The 18,868-nt window shown below is 40.8% G+C and overlaps 1 protein-coding gene across 22 annotated transcripts in view; it reads left to right on the forward strand.

The window, feature by feature from the left end:
• KALRN (kalirin RhoGEF kinase) overlaps positions 1 to 18,868 on the forward strand; it is a 483,631-nt gene that overhangs the window by 448,850 nt on the left and 15,913 nt on the right. For 16 of the 22 annotated variants that reach the window (XM_081924445.1, XM_081924446.1, XM_081924447.1 and 13 more), the window contains 8 exons: positions 19 to 69; positions 1,649 to 1,726; positions 2,639 to 2,824; positions 4,052 to 4,223; positions 5,421 to 5,662; positions 6,812 to 7,059; positions 11,109 to 11,232; positions 17,239 to 17,298. In XM_081924445.1, coding sequence (XP_081780571.1) covers positions 19 to 69; positions 1,649 to 1,726; positions 2,639 to 2,824; positions 4,052 to 4,223; positions 5,421 to 5,662; positions 6,812 to 7,059; positions 11,109 to 11,232; positions 17,239 to 17,298 — 1,161 coding nt within the window. Of the gene's footprint in view, positions 1 to 18; positions 70 to 1,648; positions 1,727 to 2,638; positions 2,825 to 4,051; positions 4,224 to 5,420; positions 5,663 to 6,811; positions 7,973 to 10,833; positions 10,856 to 11,108; positions 11,233 to 17,238; positions 18,843 to 18,868 lie in introns of those variants that run through there. The other 6 variants (XM_081924439.1, XM_081924440.1, XM_081924442.1 and 3 more) reach the window with 3 other exon arrangements.

Here is an 18,868-nt window from a genome sequence, read left to right on the forward strand (position 1 = left end):
TGTTTTTCATTCCTGTAGGATTTTCTAAAATACAGTGAAAAAGCTGGGCTGGAATGTTCAGAGACAGAGGTATGGACTTTTATCTGCTTTCTTATGTGTTCATGTTGGCTTGGGTGTTTGTATATTAACAGAAAGTCAAGATACCAAAAAAGTATATAAGAGTGATTTTCATATGGTGAAACCAGTAAGAAGAAGAAAAAATGATTTTTTTATTGTTTACTCCCCACCCCACCCCCACTGCCTTTAAATACTTGCTTTTATGCTGTATTCATTTTCAGTAATGTTTAGTGTAAAATGTCAACTCAGGCTAAAATTAGTGAATGAAAACCTAGCCTTATGAGCAGCAAATTGAATATCCTTACTTTAGACTTTCCTTGCCCTCTTCCTTTGGTCATCAAGGATAGTTGCAATTGACACAAGGTAGCATTTGATATGATGCATTAATTAAAAACACAGAGTTACAAATTTGGAAGACACAAGTTTGGATACCAGCCTAGAACTTGCAAAGGGTCTTTCAGTAGACCAAGATGTTGCTTGATCTCACTTCCATCGGTGCCAGGCAGCATCACCCCCTCCAGGAGTTGTGATCCAACAGCTGGAGGGGACCCTGTTGCCTACCAAACAGTATTTGTTCAGATAATTTTATTGAAGTCCCTTTCAAGCATTCTCCACATGCTCACCTTTGTGTTGAATGGAGCTTTACTGCCCCTTCCTGCCATCAGTTCATGGGGGGGGGGGAGTCTGAAGTGGGGAGCTTTCTCTTTATGCATAGGCTCACTCTGTCCCATACTGCTGTAGTTGCCGATAATTGGATCAGTGGGCACATTTTGAATTTTGAAAGAGTGCACCATGGGGGCATGGCATAACACAAAATTAGACAATACAGTCAGATGGAGCTTTTCCCTCATTCACAGGTCTGGAACAGGAGTTCAGAATCCTTTTCCTATGTTCAAAATCAACCGTTCTGTAGCCCCACTTAAAGGCAGGCTGTGGAGCTATGGCTTCATCAGTGCTTGCATTTGGTAAAGTTAATGGGGCTTCCTGAGAGTTAATGGTCTCTAGATGCTTTGAGGCAAAGGCAACTTCATATGACTGGCTTGCAAGGTAGTAAGGGATTCAGTTCCTGCCCCACCTGTGGTTGGCTTCACTGAACCACTTTCACCCCACAGCCAAAACAAGGAAGGCTCTTCCTGCTCTGGTCACTTTGGGCATTCCCTGTGTACAGTAGGCATCTACATGGGTGGAGATTGTGGTCAGTCCTTGGTGACAATAATTGTGCCTGCTAGAATTATTTTGTAGGTGGATTTTTGAGTCACACTGTAGGTGTGATGGGAAGCCATATTTGAAGTTCCACTGTCTACCGGCTTTAGTAATTTGTTATGTTGTTGTTAAGTCCTTTAGTCAATTAGTCATGTCCGACTCTTCGTGACCCCATGGACCAGAGCTCACCAGGCAAAATAAGCATTGACCCTCTTGCTTGAGCGTTTTTGAGCTATTTGCTCCTCTGACATCTTTCTACAAGATGCCCACTTTCAGACTCTGTCCTGTGTACCATGGATGGAAGGTTTGCCCTACCTTGATTAGGGTAGCACACTAGATGCCCTTTCATTCCTTCCAGTTCTGATTATGTGTTGCCTCTCTCTAATAGAAAGCTGTGGAGCTGATGTGCCTTGTTCCTAAACGCTGCAATGACATGATGAACCTGGGTCGTCTTCAGGGCTTTGAGGTAGAAGTCAATATTTTTGAATGTGGATGTAATAGTACAATTGTTGGCACTGATAGCTGTGTCTCATTGGAATAGCCCAACTGCATTTTAGAAAGGGGGGAAGGTTGTGTGAACTTTCTTCCATAAAATGGTGGGTATGATATGCTTAAACTTTCTGCTTTGAATCTTACCCAGGAAGGAAGTTTCATTTGTACACTTGTGGGCAGGAATGTGCTCACACACATGTGCATACACACACACAGCTGAACAGACTGTTTAATCATTTCCTTTGGCACCTGTAATCACATAGCAAGCAGTTTCTTATGCCTGGTGCCTTTTACCTTTGCTGTTGTTGTTGAAGGCATCACTGTGACTCTCAATCCAGTGAAACCTTGAAGCTTCTATGTAGTATTGTGTTGAAGTTGTTGTAGCTTATAGATAATTTCCCTGTTACTCCTGATTCTCCACTGTGGGATTGCTTAATTTATAAGTCATTTTGAGTAAAACTTCAGGCATCTGCTTCAGAGTCACCAATGTGGAAATCTTACATATGGCAGAGCGTTGGACTGAATCCTTTATAACACATACAATATAGTATGGTGTGGGAGATATGCACATACACCTGTGTGTGTGCATGCCGAATTCCTGTGTTCCTTTGGGGGGTTTTTGATGCAAGAGGTTTGCAAGGGTCAGATATATGGGTGGGCGTGCATATATTGTACATAATTCCATATTCATGTTAGGGTATTGGGTACATGAACTTGGTAGCGAGTTTTGAGCATAAATGGCTAAACATCATGTGATAATGAATCATTTCACACACATGAGCAAATTGTAAGGTCTACCCCAGACCATGTGATAACATGCTGGCCATGATTGGGTGCCTTTACTCTTTCTATGCCATCTGCGTTTAACAACATTTATTTAACTTAGGGCAAGCTGGCAGCCCAAGGGAAGTTGCTACAGCAGGATACGTTCTATGTAACGGAGCAGGATTCTGGAGGTCTCTCTCGGCCAAAAGAACGCAGAGTTTTCCTCTTTGAGCAAATTGTCATCTTTAGTGAACTTCTGAGGAAAGGCTCTCTAACACCTGGGTACCTTTTTAAGCGAAGCATAAAGGTAAGTTGTGGTTGTGCTTCCTTGAGTCAATTGGAAACTTCACTGCAGTGCATTTTTCCTTTTCTTGGTTTGCTGCACACTAGATAAGCAAAGTTGGTGGTGTGAAAAGGTCCTTCTGCTTCAGTGCAGGAGGTTTAAAGAAGATGGCCATTAGGCCCTTTTCCAGTCCTACAGTTCTATCATGTCATTCTCTGACTTGCAGCCATGGTGTACGATAGATATATAATCTATTTTAATATTCTATTCTATTATTCTGTGACGTGTGTCTGTGTGTGCAGACTGAGTGAGTGATTAAATAAAACTGGTAGAATAGCATAGGGTTAGGATAATAACATCACATCTAATTAGAGCTGAACTATCTAAACCAGAATTGGAGAACCTTAGGCCTAGGGGCCAAATGCCCCTTGGCCCCTCAGTACTCTCACTTGGCCATACCCCATCCCTGAGCTACACCCTCTCCCAGACAGCCTCAGCAGTCTCCTTCACTGCTTTTGCCTAGATGAAATGTGTTGTTGACCTACAAAAACACCTCTTGCTTGCCTTGATGGATGGGTGGGTGTTGTGTGTGTGTGTGTGCTTCTGAATTCTACAGGGCTCATATATAGCCTACTGTACAAAGGTAGAAGTTGCATCCGTTGCCCCACCCACTTTCATCTGTACCCTACTGGCATCCGACCCATAGAAGGTTGCCCATGAAGGAAAGTTATCTTCAGGACTGAAAAAGATTCCCAACCCCTGCTCTAAATGTTCAGCAAAAAACTTCAGTCAGCAAATGATAAATCTTCGTACACTTGAATTATATACCTGGGCAAATAGCATTATACTTTTCCTCTTAGAGGCTGTTCTGTTGATGCTTGTGTTTATTTGGCAATACGACAGAAAGCATTTTCTGTTTTGGAGGGCATCTCATGTAGAGCAATTTTCTTCCTCCCACCCATAATTATTAGCATTGCTAACCATTGAAGAAAGCCAGTAACTCAGAGATAATTGAACAGTTCTTGAAGATGCTTAGCACAGAAGCGGAAGAACAAAGCTGAAAGCCAAGTATTCTCTATGGGACGTTACTTCCAGAGAGTTCCTCCTCTGGAGAAGTGAACCTTCTGTGGTTGCTGCTTTTCATTTGGACAGTGGTGGCAGGGCCATCTTTCAGTTTAGCTGCTATATAGTTTACCTGAATTTGCTTGCTCCCCCTTGAATGAGCATTGAGCATTCTCTGGTTGCTTGCAGATGACATACCTAATCCTTGAGGATAATGTGGACAATGATCCCTGCAAATTCGCACTCATGAGTCGGGAAACGTCAGAAAGGCTCATTTTGCAGGCAGCCAATCCTGAAATCCAGCAAGCTTGGGTGGAGGATATCAATCAAGTGCTGGACACACAGAGGGACTTTTTAAATGGTAAGCATTTTTATCTGTCCTTGATTATAGAAAACCCAAGTGCATTCTGACTGTTCTGGGCAGAACCTTATTCGTACCTAGATTGCTGTTGCAGGCCACCTCCATAACTGTCATGCACACTGACCTTCCTTTTAAATGGAGCATGACTGGAGGCAGATAAATTTTGTCCTAGGGATTAAAATCTAGGGTGAAAATCTTTTTCTTTTAGGAAGTCTAGCAGTGGAGTTCAGAATGGGGTGTGTTGGATTGTACCATTGTCTCCCAGATCACCCCATCCAGATACTTACTGCCACTCTCGAAGAACTCTATAAATGGTTAGCAAGACAAGTCCTACTTTCTCAGAAGTCATGTTAATTCTTCTTCGGCACTTCTTTTTGTATACGCTATCATCTTTCACAATGGTGTCCACCAGTTTACCTGGAACAGATGTTATGCTAATTGGCTTGTCATTTCCTGTATCCCTCTTTAAAAATTGGCCACTTCACAGTCCTTAGGTATGCAAGCCAGCCTTGGGTACAAGCTACATTTTCTTCCCAATGAAGCTGAATCATGTGGGATTCAAGACATATTAGAGGAAGTCCTACTTCACACAGTATGTAGTTTCAACTATGGACTCCTCTTCTACTTAGAGAGGATATAGCAGCCCACAGGTTCCCCATCCATGTTATATTTGCATATAGTAAGGGATGGGCATGCAGAGCTCCAGACTTTGAAACTAGGTTTGTTCTATTTTCTTCTTGTTCTTAAGCCAGAATTTTGCAGAAGCTGCCTTCACCTCTCATCTCTACCAATTTCATCTTAAATAAAATAAAGATTAGTAAACTTTTAGGTCTAGCTGCTATTTAGTATCAATCACCAGAGCAACAAATTATGAAAGCAGGAGGGGCATCACTGAGCAGACACTGCTCACTGTTGCTGTTATCGAGAGGCTAGAAGTGGGGAGTATTACTGTGAGCTCCAAGCAGACCTGATCTGCACCTTTGGGTTTTTACGGTCTTGTTAAGTCAGCACTTGTGAAAGTGCTTCCCTCATTCTTCCTGAAGAGAAACTTTCAGTGTTTCCAAGCTATGTAAGTGAATGATTTGTATTTTCCCAGGCTACTTGTTTGAAACAAGCTAAACATGGCATCCCTTGCATTAGGCAAACATGGTGTCGCAAATGGGCAGGTCTGTACTAACTCCCAGTGTTCTACTCCAGCACTACAGTCTCCTATAGAGTACCAGCGCAAAGAAAACAGCAGTTCTGCTGTAATGAGACCCCAGACCAGCAGGGTACCTCAGCCCATCACCAGACCCTATTCCTCAGGTCCAGTAGGGTCGGATAAACCTTTGAAGGCTACAATGCGTAACCCATCTCTTCCACCTCTGAAAATATCTACCTCCAATGGCAGCACAGGGCATGAGCAGCACCAGCCTGGGGACAAATATGAACTAATCAAGGTATGTGTATTTTCACTTTGTGTGTGTGGTGTTTTTTTACTGCAATTGCCATCATTTCAAATTTGGCCTGTTACTGATCCTGGTTAGTGGATGTGGGTACTTGAACCAGTGAGTCAATATATAGATGGTAACTGCTGATCCAAGAAGGAAATGGTCTTCAGCTTTCAGACAGCAAAATCCAGTCTTAAGTCTGTTGTGGGTGTTAGGAAAGGGCTCAAGAATCTGCATGGTGCAATTTTTTTAAAAAAGCTGAAAGCAAATTTGACAAAGGGAAACACACAAGTGCATCTCTAGCCTTGAAATCACTGCCACGCGTGCTGGTGGCTATTAGTTGCAGTTGCTTTAAAGAACAACAACAATCTTAAGACAAATTCATGGGGAGTGGTCCCCACTGATGGCTGAATGGGAGGTCCGTGTTCAGAGTGAGTAGGTAACAGCAAGAAAGTGCAATTGCCTTCATTCCTTCTTGCAGTCTTCTCAGCAACAACTGGCGTAAGTGAAACATAGGAATCTGTGGTATACCAAGTCAGACTGTTAGTCTGCCTAGCTCAGTATTGTCTACACTGACTAGCAGGGTTTCAGTCCTAACTCTCTCCCAGCCCTACCTGGAGATGAGTTGACCCAGGGAGCTTTTGCACACAAAGTTCTTCTTGCTTCTTATTTTTCTTTACCTTAATTATATCAGCTACAGTACTTCCATTATGTGACCAGGGTTTCACTTTGCCTTCCAAAACCGATGTAACCTGATGCATTTATTTAACTGATCTTCTTTCTTTGCCCTCCCATCTCCCAAATTAGGAAAATAATTGATTTTCAAAAAATGTCCTATGAAATTAGTTGACAACTGTTGTGTCCCAAGCATATGTGTAGGTTTTGTTCACAAGCAACTATTAAAAAGAGCTACTGCTTATAGTGACCATGAGTATGCATTTGTGAATTTACGCCAACTGATCTGTAGTCTGTCAATCGCACAGCATCACATGGAAGGAAACACAGTGCAGTTGCCTCGGCAACATTCTGCTGTGCACACTGAGATGTCTTGTAAACTCTTAGTACACTTAAATGTGTTGCCCAGGAGATGCTGATAAAAAAACTTAGCATTGCACCTGAGCTATCTTGTCACTGTTGCTTTCTGTGTCTCTTCTTCAGAATGACTTGGGTGGGTGCAATGGGACCTCTTCTATGGTGGTCATCAAAGATTACTATGCACTGAAGGAGAATGAAATCTGTGTCAACCAGGGTGAGGTGGTCCAAGTACTTGCCATTAACCAGCAGAACATGTTCCTTGTGTACCAGCCTGCCAATGACCATTCACCAGCAGCAGAAGGATGGATCCCAGGGAATATATTGGCTCCCCTCACTAAATCAACTACAGATAATAGCGATGGAGGCATAAAGTAAGTGCTGTGTTGGATTCCCTGGGAGCAGTATGTGGATTTTTGAGGAAAAATAAAACCCAAATCTTAGGATTTTCCTGCCTTTTTTAAATCTACAGTGCCATTGGAACAAACTTTGCTTGGTAACACAACATGGGGTATCCATGTTGGCATAGTTGGGCTTTTGTTGGAATTTTGTTCTCTCCCCGCTCTGCCCCCATAGTTTGTAAAGAATTGAAAACCATAGACAGTTTAAAGGGCATGGTTTCCCCCCATCCTTTCCTAAATATGGACCTGATTTGACTGGACTTGTATTTATCTTGTGTTTTAAATTGCTTATAATATATATAAATATAAATATAAATATATATATATATAGGTTATAATGATATAGAGCAAAGAAAAACACCACCCACATACATCAGGCCTTGTATTGGATTGAGACCCACTTCTCAAGGACTAGAGATTTGATGTTGTCAATGGCAATTTCTTGTACAGATTGTAACTTTTTTATTTTGAAAGTTTCTTTTTTCTGTTCACATAATATTTTGTAAAAATAATTTGGTTTGAGAAATCCCCTTTGGAGTACATTCCTGTAAAAAGTATTTTGCACTATTTAAAGAAACCCATATTTGAAGTCAGGTTGTGCAATATTATGGATAGTCGCAATGTTCATCATTGTACCTGTAATGTAACTAATAATTTTAAATGTACTATTTTAAATATGTAAAATAAATTTTCACCATGAGCATGTTTTGATGAGGTTAAAAAGGACCAGTTTTTGACCCTCTTTAAGTTCTTATTTTTCTTACAATGTTTTGTTGCTTATTTAACAAATGTGTGAATACTATTTCACCTTTTTTTGAAATTTGTCAGTTTGAAATGACTAAATAATGCAAGAAAATGTTTTTGATATTAAATACTGAAGGTACAATCCTTTTTGTAAAACCAGTTGATTTTTATTTTTTTTAATCTTCAGTTGTCAAAAATTGATTCAGCATTGGTTATCTTGCACAGATTCCTTGAAGTACAGTTGTTGAAGGGAGCTCTTCAATGGACTTTTAAGTACTGAAGATTAGGTGTGTTGACTCATTAGATTTAACGTATGCTGCAGCAAATTAATAAGGCTCAGTGCAGGGACAATGCTGCCAGTCTTTATATCTTAAGAGAGAGGGAATAGCCTACATGAAGATTTCCACACAAATATTTTTTTCTTATTAGCCTTAGCCATGATTTATTGTTGCATCTGCATAGATGCTAACCATGTTTAGCTATGAGTCTGATTTCTAACCAGGATTTGAAGCAAGACTGCAAATATTTGCTAAGCTGCTTCACATTAACCATGGTTAGCAGTGGTGCGTCCTGGGTGTAGTGCTCAACTATGGCAAAAATCAACAAGAGAAGAGGTGAATTTGCACCAAAGAGGGGGGGGGGAGAATGTGAGCTCACAGCATACCTCCTGCTTTCTTGTCAATGCTTAATATGGTTAGGTCTGCACTGGGCCCAATAATTTATAGTCTTTACAAAGTTATCATAGAATTGTAGAGCTGGAAGGGACTAGGAGGGTCATCTAGTCCAATCTCCTGCAGAGCAGGAATCTTTTGCCCAATGTGGGGATTGAACCCACAACCCTGAGATTAAGGGTGTCGTGCTCTATCCACTCAGCTATGTCCTGACCATCATTCATCCAGTGAAGATCGCAAGGTGATGTCAAGGCCTGAGGAAATGGGGAGTAACCGAAGTTTGTTAATGGAACTCACATGCTGGTTTTGCCAGGCGTTTGTGTGATTGGCCTTGCTCAGGGTACCTCCCATATTAGGGACAGCCCAGGGGGCATATTCACAAAATTCAGTGAGATGTGGGAGCAGTTATTTTCATGGCAAGGGGAATTGTCATGTGGATTGGGACTTAGGTTTTTGACCATAACTTTTCATGCACAAAACTGCTATGCTACAGGAAGACCAATGATGAAGCAAACACTGCACCAATGGAAATAAAGCACAATGACTTGCTGGGTGGGAAAAACATGAACAATATATGCATAAATACATAACAGTACAGAGAGAGAAGGCCTATGTATCTCTCTCATGGGTTTCACACTACTATAGAATATCCCTGCAAATGCTGAGAATTCTGTACACTTTGTTTCAAAGCCTTTTATGTTCTCAAAATTACTTCAAGCTAACTTGAATGTGTAGGGGGAAATGGGAATTTTTCTTCCCCTCCTCTCCAAAATTAAAAGTTTGGCCTTTTATTCAGAAAAAAAGCAATCTTACTTCACTAGTTTTATGTTCCTTAATATTGTTCCTATTCTTTCCCATGCTTCTATGGATATTATGCTCAAGTATTATCTTAGAGAAATCTGCCCCTGAGCTCTGCAAACCAAAGCCCTGTTCATGCCTGCAATACACACATTCACTGAATGTTTGGGTGAAGGAGTGAAACCACAGGTCATTAGGAGCCCCTTTCACACCTTCTGCTAAATATACTTGAATATGAAGCTGTATTTCCCCCACTTGTTCAGTGAGCATGCATGTGGAGGTTGTGAACAGGACTGGTACAGCGCAATATCACATGGTTTGATGATATTGATATCCATTGCATGCTCCCAAACAATGTTGCCTATCGGACTTCTCTTGTAACACTAGTATATACACAGTTCATAAACTACGGCTGACCACAATTTGATATAAATCAGTTTAGTCTTGTGATGGTGTGGCTTATTTGCTCTAAGCCTTGGGGGTTTTTTTGCTTTTTAATATTACACTGCAGCCAAATAATCTGGTGAACAATACTATATAAGCACAAAAGCATTTCAGTATTGGAACAAAGTGTTTTGTGAAATAATTCATAAAATGTTCAATCATCTCCCAGTTTGCATGCAACTTTTTGAGTAGCTCTACACACCATTTTTCACCACAGTAAAAAAAAAAGTGAATGTCATATGTGTGTACACACATCCAGAACCTCTTGCTCAATTGGGAATCCCAGATATATGTACATGAATGTTTAAAAGATGTATGTGTGGATGCCCACCCTTCACATATTTTCTGCAGGAAACACTGGTGTTACAGCAGTGTTTTCCTGTGGCAGTTATGAAGTGCAGACCTGCCCTTTCTTGTAAGGTATGTTGTTATGTCTTCATAGCTGGGATCAGAGTCTAGACTTGCAGCATACATACATACATACATACAAACATACAAACAAACCCAAGACAAATACAGCAGACAACTGAGCCATGGTTCTAGCTGTTTTGCTTCTGGTTTTGAAAAGTGAGTTCTCACTCAGCTGTATACATGAAAATGTATTACAAATCCACGGAGGGGGGATTCTCTGTTATAAAGTGACATGCAGTGGCGATCCAGTTAATGACTAAATAGTTGTCAGTATTCTTATTTGCTTTGATACATACACTTTCCTATTTCTGCTTCCCCATCCTAGAGAAAACATTTTGTGGCAAAGGTAGGATGTGTATTGGGACACAAAATGGGAATATAGAAACTTCATTTTCTGTTCCTTAGAGCAGAAAGACAAGCATTGCTACACTTAAGCAAAGAAGTTCCTGTTCTTTCAACATGCCTATGTTTTATCAACTCAGCTGTACTATGATGTTTATCTCCTCTATCTAATAAAGTGGTTATCATCTAACTTCTGATGTTTGGGAGCTGGCACCGAACTATGGTATACACAAATGCTTTCCGTTGCTCTGTAAGATATGCACAAAGACTTAATTTCTCTCTAATTTTGCAATATTTTCACTTTAACTGGAAGAATTTACTTTGCCAACCCTTGCAGGTTATGAATAAGAAGTATGCTGTTATCTGCGGACCTGCAGCCAACTTACAGAAAATATCTTCTTTCAATTAGCAAGAATAAACAAAACATTTGTTCTAGACTAGTTTGAAATCCTGACTTGAATGTTTGCACCCAACTAGGCATATTGCAAGTGGCTTCTCCCTTCTTAAGGGGGGCTGCAGGTATCGAGAACATGTGTGCTGATTGCTTTTCCACATCCCTTCCTCTTCCTACTAAGATACGCCATTTGATTGGTGCATTTTTTGGTACAACAGGAAGTCATGTTCATGGCATACCCTGCGCATGAGAAAGCGGGCAGAAAAGGAAAGCAGTGGCAAAACTGAAGCCAATGGCCTACGTAAACCCAAGGATATTCTGAGCAACAAAGTCTCTGTTAAAGTGAGTAAGGCCATCAGAAGCTGTGCGCTGCCTCCTGCTTCTCATCCTCACTCCCCCTGCAACATCCTCTATATGGACAGGGGGTGACATCTGGCTTTTTACTTTGTTTTGTTTTTCCCTTTTTGCTTTTTATTTTTAATTTGTTTTACTTTTCGGTAGTAGTAGACATTTTGGCCGGATTTTGCATGCAAGATACAACACAGCTTTTTTCCCTCCTCACCACTGGCATCCAAAATGTAAGTAAATAGTTTCTGTGTGTGTGTGTGTGTGTGTTTGTGTGTAGTATTTAACTTCAGAAGTTTAATGCAACCATCAAAAGGGTACGTGCAGTTAAAGATGTCCAGTTAAAAAGACCAAGCAGAGGCAAGCAAAATTTTCCCTTGGAGGGACCAAAAATCATGCCAGGCCAAACAAGGCAAGACTTGGCTATTAATAGATGAGGAACAATCTGCAACAAATGATCCATGAGCAGCAAAATGCCTTCAGGGGTTGGTAAGCAATGACAGTGCAGAACAGGCAGCCTCTGTCAAAATGACCTGCTAGAAGTTTTGGTGGGGCTGCTTCATCCTTCTAGGGCTGCTTAAACACTGCCTAACACTGCTGTTTTTAAACTAGTTTAGCTATTGTGGCATTTCCAATACTACAGAGATTGAATTGTATGTTATAGATGTATTATGACTAATTCCTGGAAATTAAATTTCTAGAAATTAGGGATGAGGAAGAAAAACTTTACCTTTCCCCCCACCCAGTTATGTAAGGGCAATGTTTACTTACTGCTCTGGTTCTTTCAGGTGGCTTCTGACATCTCCTGGAATTGTGCCTGCTATATAGGAACAACCCAAATAACTTCCAGCTCTTCTGGCTAATCATTTAACCCCCACCCCAAAAAAAGGGTTATAGGAAAATCCAGTTGTAATAAAGAGTCATTTAGTTGGGAACTGTGATGCCTAGGGGGGTGGGGGACACACCACTCTGAGTATTGCCATTTTCTAGCTGAAAAAGAGACAGACTGATTTGGCAAGGAGTATCCAAGGAATTTTTTGTCCACCATGGGATTGAATTCCACTCCCTGAAACCCAGTTTCAGTGCTTTTCCTCTTAATAAGCATGACTTACTGGAGACAGTGGAAGACACGCAACTCATGCAGTTGGCACAAAATTCCATAAACATGATCTGAAGAAATCTCAGTGCAATTTTTTAGTATAAAAGTGCCAGGAATGTTTGTGGAAGTGAAGCAGGAGTTTTGTAAGTGGCCCAACAGAGATGTATGTACATTTTGCTTGCAGCGACACATTTTTTTTAACATTTCCATGAAGAAGTGGGGCATGGAATTAATTGTGAAATGCCAGCTTTACCTTCTCGCCCACCACTACACCATTGTTTCCTGGGGTTGACATAACAGCTTTATGCCAAGCAACCTTCTCATGGACAAAGGCTACAAAATGTTTGTGTAGCAAATTCATTGTGAGATATGCAATGTAGGTTCATGAAACTCTTGGGGATGAAATGCTCAAGGCAACTTTGATAAGCTTGCAAGCATTAATGAACATAACAGCATGTGACAAAAAGGCCCACCCCAAACCACCTTGATCTGTGATAAGGCAGTCTGATCTGCGACTTCCAGCAGAATTACAAACAGGGTATAACTACTCACACTGCTAGCCTTAGTGATGGCCTGAGTTGTTGCACAATGAGCATTGTCAATTCACCCTTTGCAGATCCCTAGACCAGTGTCTCCCAACCTTTTTCCAACAATGGCCCCCTAGGCACTAGCTGCGGTGTGATCAGTTGTTGTGGATCACCCTCCTAATATTGTGGGTGTCTACTGGGCTCTTCTATCACTAACTTCCAACAACTATTTTGATCAGGCTCTTAAGCCTCAGTCCATCAAAGCACTTGGTCTCTAATGAACTACTGAAGTCAGTAGGGCTTAGGCAATCAGAAAGTTGTTTGTGGGTTTTTCCCAAATATGGTGAGGAGTCAGCCACTTTTTTCATGTTCTTATGCGTTCCAGATCCCTGCTGATGCCATACAGCCAGCATTTGTTGGGGCTACTAATACACTGTCATTTTTATTTGTAAGGTTTTTCTTAGTTTTCATTCTGGTTGTGTGATTTGTCACATACAGTGTTTGGATAATATGGAAGAGTGCCTAATCCACCCCAGGTCCTTCTTGCTCCCTTTAGAACTTTATCAAATGGACCAAGTCTACATTCTGTGACTCATGCCATAGAAAATCTTCAGGCAAATAATTTGGTTTCCATTCAAATTAATGCTGTTTTTGAAATACCAATGACCGTACAGAAGTGTTTTTGTTGAATTGGGGTTTAAATTGAATTAACTGTGGTGGTGGCAATGTAAAATCTGCATGCATTCTAACAACGTTTGCATTTTTGTGTGTTAATATACTTGTGTTTGTCAGTGTCTATTCAGCAGTGCTAACTTCAGTGAGCCTGCTTGATGCTTTCATCTGCTTACCCCAGTTTAAAGTAAAGGAAGATAGGGCTCATATAACTTTAGCAGATGCGTAGGAGCTGCAGTTCTAGCAGGTGCAGCTTTTTCCCACTTCTGCCATGACCAGCTGCACCTGCTAAAATTCTTCTGTATAGCTGCTATATTTATTTAAAACTTTTCATACCATTCTTCACTCATAAAAAATTCAGGGCATTGCACCATCAAGATGGACATAAAATGCAACAATAAAACCAGAGTAGAGAGAGGCTACATTCTTAAAACATGCACAAGATTAAATGCCAGGCTGAACAATAATATTTCAACCTGGTGCCATCAATGTAGGCAGTGGCGTAGCGTGGGGGGTGCAGGGGGGGCCGGCCGCACCGGGCGCAACATCTGGGGGTTAGGGTTAGGGGGTGCAAATCCACGGGTTAGGGTGTGCAAATTACTTGCCTTGCCCCGGGTGCTGACAACCCACGCTACGCCACTGAATGTAGGCACCATGCTAAGTCTCTATAACAAGAGTACTCCATAGAGGGCATGCCAGTACCAAAAAAGGTCCTTAATCACACATAGGTTGCAGTGAGAATTGGTCTCCTTCAGGTTTGGGGATCTTAAGCTGTGTAGGGCTTTAAAAGTAAATACCAGCATATTTAATGTGGTGAATAGATTGCCACACACAAATATAGACATCTGGCCATACTACCCAGAACTCTGGCAGCTATATTCTGCATCTATACCAATTGAAGCTTCCAGGTTGTCTTCAAGGGCACATGTAATGCAAGTCAGTAATCAAGGCAAGATGTTTCCAAAGCAGGAATCATCTTGACCAGACTGTTTAAGGTATATGAGCCTGGTTCTCCTTTGCAATCTGAGCAGCATAACAGGAAGAAGAGGGTTGAGCCATATATTGCAATTTAAAATGCCTTGAATAGTTTCTACTTGCAGTCCGGCATGTTTCAATCACATATTGGTCTTTACCAGGAAACTACATTTCTAAAAATATTCCCCAGGGGTGCAGGTGTGGAGAAATTAATTGGAAACGAATGCATTCTTAAAATTCTTCACTGATATTCTGTATTACATATAATTTGTAATATTGGGTCACATTTCTAATATAATATCTAGAACAATATTTTAGAAACTCAAAGAGAATTTAATATTTCAAAATACATCTTTGCAAGTGACATAAACAATTGAAAGTTACATAAACAGTTATCCCTATGGCCCACCATTCCCAATCTGCTCAGGAGGCTTGAAACTCCCAGAACAGCCAGATGGAACAATAATTTAGCATTCTACTGACTTCCACCCTATTTCTTTAAAATTCTAACTTTAAAATGTTACTTCTCAAAATATATATTATGCAGAACACTTTTTTTCTTTGCATTCTCTTGTGTCTGTCTTAAAAACACACTAACATCAAAACACTGTAGTATAAAGAGAGCTCTAGCTACAAGCTCTTGTGGTAGCATATTTCTCAAACCTCTCTGGACAGTTAATAGTTCTATAGGTGCACACTATCAGTTGTGTAGATTGAAGCCAACACAGAGATTCAAGTTTTCATTTAGTATTTCCTTTATTTAGTCTTTTTTTGACACATGCAGTGGTACCTCAGGTTACATACGCTTCAGGTTACAGACTCTGCTAACCCAGAAATAGTGCTTCAGGTTAAGAACTTTGCTTCAGGATGAGAACAGAAATCGTGCTACTGCAGTGCAGCGGCAGCAGGAGGCCCCATTAGCTAAAGTGGTGCTTCAGGTTAAGAACAGTTTCAGGTTAAGAACGGACCTCCGGAACGAATTAAGTACTTAACCTGAGGTACCACTGTATAACATACGTTTTTGAGCTGTGTTATAAATAATATTTGTGATTAAACAACAATATATGGCTTTTTAACATCTCAGATTACTTGTAATACTTTTGAGTAAAGAAATATAATGACAAATATTAATATTTAGCTTTAGCAGTTTGTGGGATTTTCATGGAATCATTATTTGTCTAAATCGTGGCAAAACTGGTTTGTGGATCTCAACCCAAAACTCTTTGGGCAGGAACGAGAAAGATCCATCAAAACTGCTTTGCAATTTAAAAAAAACTGCTTTGCAATTTAAATGACAATGGAGAGAAGTCTGGTTTAAGTGCAGCACTTATTTTTGTGTGAATGCAGGACAATAATAGTCACAATAATTATGTACAACTAAATACACCTTAAACACTCTTGCAGTTGCCAGGACAATTTTCTTTTTTCATTTGTGTTTGATATAAAAGCCCTTAACTCAGGGGTAACCAATGGAGTGTCCTTCTGATGTTGCTGAACTGCAGCTCCCTGACCATTGGCTGGGGCTAATGGCACTCAACCACATTCTGAGAGTACCATCTGCTTGACTACCCATGATCTGCTCTACTGATCAGTCAGTTTTCTTTCTTTCTTTTTTTAAAGTAATATTTTTCTCTTGGTGCCTGTTTGACATGCTAAAAATTAAACCCATCTACCACCTTGTTCTAGCTAAGGTTTGATACTACTCTTTTGATCAGGAATTGCATTATTGCATCCTTCCCTTCCACAATCACTACAGGGCAGGCAGGGTGATCCACTTTTATCTGCTTGCAGATTATCCTACAAAAGAATGGAAAAGTTTGCTGTGGCAGCAGGGTGATCTCCCACATCCACCACTCAGAAGGGTGCCTACAGTGCCTGTTATGTTGTGTACATACCGTCAAACGAGTAATTTGATCTATCAGCAGTGATAAGACCAATAAGCATTTGGGACAGGATGCCTGGACCGAGTCTGGCCACACACACCTCAAATCAATAGGCAATCAGTATTGTAAGGAGGGTCCGGGAGGGGGCTTTGAGTGCAGCCGTAGGTGGGATACCTTATACTGTGCTCTAATTTTTCTTTGGATTTGGGCCAAGGAGCACACAAAAACAGAAACAAAGAAAATGCCATTTGGATTTTTAAGGTGGGTGCTTAAATTTAAAATTATGTACTTGCACACATCAGATTGCATTTATGTTTAAGCTGACTGAAGTATATGGATCATGTACATTTTTAAAGGATTGACATTTGATAGGCTGAATGGTCAAACACCTGAAAGTCTTTTTAAAAAACACAACAAATCCAAGGAGACTGAACTCTTGGCTCCACCTGACGTTTTATTTCAAACTGAGTTCATTGGGAGGATATAGATTTCAGCACTAGAACAGAATGTTAAGAGTCTGGTGAATGCTCTCCATGTATAGTATTGTTGTGGATGTTTTAAGGGCCTTGCAAAATGGGGGGTAGGAGTGGGCTGGTATAGCAGAGGTAGCTCCTCATACTGCTGCTTCCATTAAAACCTTTGATTTTTTCCCCTTGAATGATTTCAAGATTACTACACCTTTTTTCTTCTTTTCCTGCTTGCCACTTAGTGCCTCTTTGTTTGGAAAGCATGTTAGTTGCACAGTGCACATTGCTACCTTGCGCTCACCTGCTTCTGCTGATCTTGTGCCTCTTAATCTCTCTCCCCATTGTAACTTTGTTCTCTTTCCTCCATGCTGCCAAAAAAGGAGACAAACAGTTCAGAGGAGTCAGAATGTGATGACCTTGATCCCAACACTAGCATGGAGGTAGACAATAACCCTTTTGCACCTTCCCCTTCCCCCCACCTTGCACCTTTTTCTATCCCACCCCCCTGAGAAATTTTGCATGTGTAGTGGAATGCACTTGGGGCTGACTGATAGGCAGAATGCCATCGCAGATAGCAGATCTAGGGCGGTGCTAAAGGGCAACAAACTATCACTGATCTAATTTGTTAAAAACCTTTTAACTGCCCTTTATATTCTGCACGTGAGGTGTCAGGTTGGCTTGGGCTAATCCTTACTATACTGTAAATGTGTATCTTGCATGCACCAGTGTGTTTTGGACTGCCTACAATGCTGGTTTTCCATTCCCTGGAGAAAAGTGTACAAAAAACCCACACCTACCATTGGCAATCACTTGAATATGCCCTTAATCATTACTGATGAGAAATGGTCCTGTTTTGACCGATATTAGCAACTGTCCATGGTCAGCTGCTTTCCATTGGTACTACTGAAGTGCATTTACCAGTAAGATCTGGGCAGTTTCAGATTCCATTTAGTACAAGGTGGGGAACCTGTGGTCCTCCCACTGTTAGACCCCCAACTCCCATCAGCTCCAGCTAGCATGGCTAATGGTCAGGGATGATGGAAGCTGTAGTCTGACAAGAGTTGAAGAACCATTGGTGCCCCATCCCTGGTTGCAGTGAAACTTGCCTTGCAGACTTCAGCTGTAAGGCAAACTTGATACAACAATAAAAAATTGTCCAGTAGCACCTTAGAGACCAACTGATACAACAAGGCAGTGAATTCCTACATCCCAACTTCCTTCTTTTATTTGCTTTTGGCTAAACAGTGCTATGTTGATACCACTGTACTTGCTGTGCCTTTGTAATTATAGTTTATTTTAAATGACTTTTAATAGAATATCCATTGTTGGCCTCACTGCTTTGTTTACATGAACGCAAATCCTAGGCACAAAGGAAGAGGAAGCCCAGAAGAAAATGAGATACAGCAATATTTTTGTATGGAAGGAGTCAGGGAAAAGGTCTCATATTCTAAAAGGCCAGCAACACTGGGCCTTACACAGGCTCATTTCATGTGCTCCCCCATATATTATGTTATTGTCATGAAAAAGGAGCATATCCCTCTCTCCTTGTGACAGTTATGAAACATTTGTCCCTCTGCGAAGGCGGCCTTCTGCCATCTGCCTTGCCCTAGCAACAGTACTCGGCCAACTTGCAAAATGTTACAATGCTGTTTTGAACTCACAAACAAGTTGACTACTTATACATCGACAGAAGAAGACACAGATGTATGTGCTAATTTATGTATGTGCTAATTTCTATGTATCTATGCAAATATAGGGCAGTATAGAAATTTTATAATAAAAATAGAGACAATTACTGTGATTTAAATAGAAATATGATGCATCTCAACATAGTGTGAAAGACTTTGGCCAAGTGATATATATGCCTTCTCAATTTCTGGTCCAGATACTCAATGTTGATTGACAACTTCATGGGCCCTGATGTCCTCACTTGGGGCTCTTTATCTTTAAACTGGACTTCAAATAGAGGACTGTCCTCTGTAAAGTAGGACACATTGCCACCCAGCTCCC

Source organism: Podarcis melisellensis (assembly GCF_964234715.1).
Source record: "Podarcis melisellensis genome assembly, chromosome: 1".
NCBI classification, from domain to species: Eukaryota; Metazoa; Chordata; class Lepidosauria; order Squamata; family Lacertidae; genus Podarcis; species Podarcis melisellensis.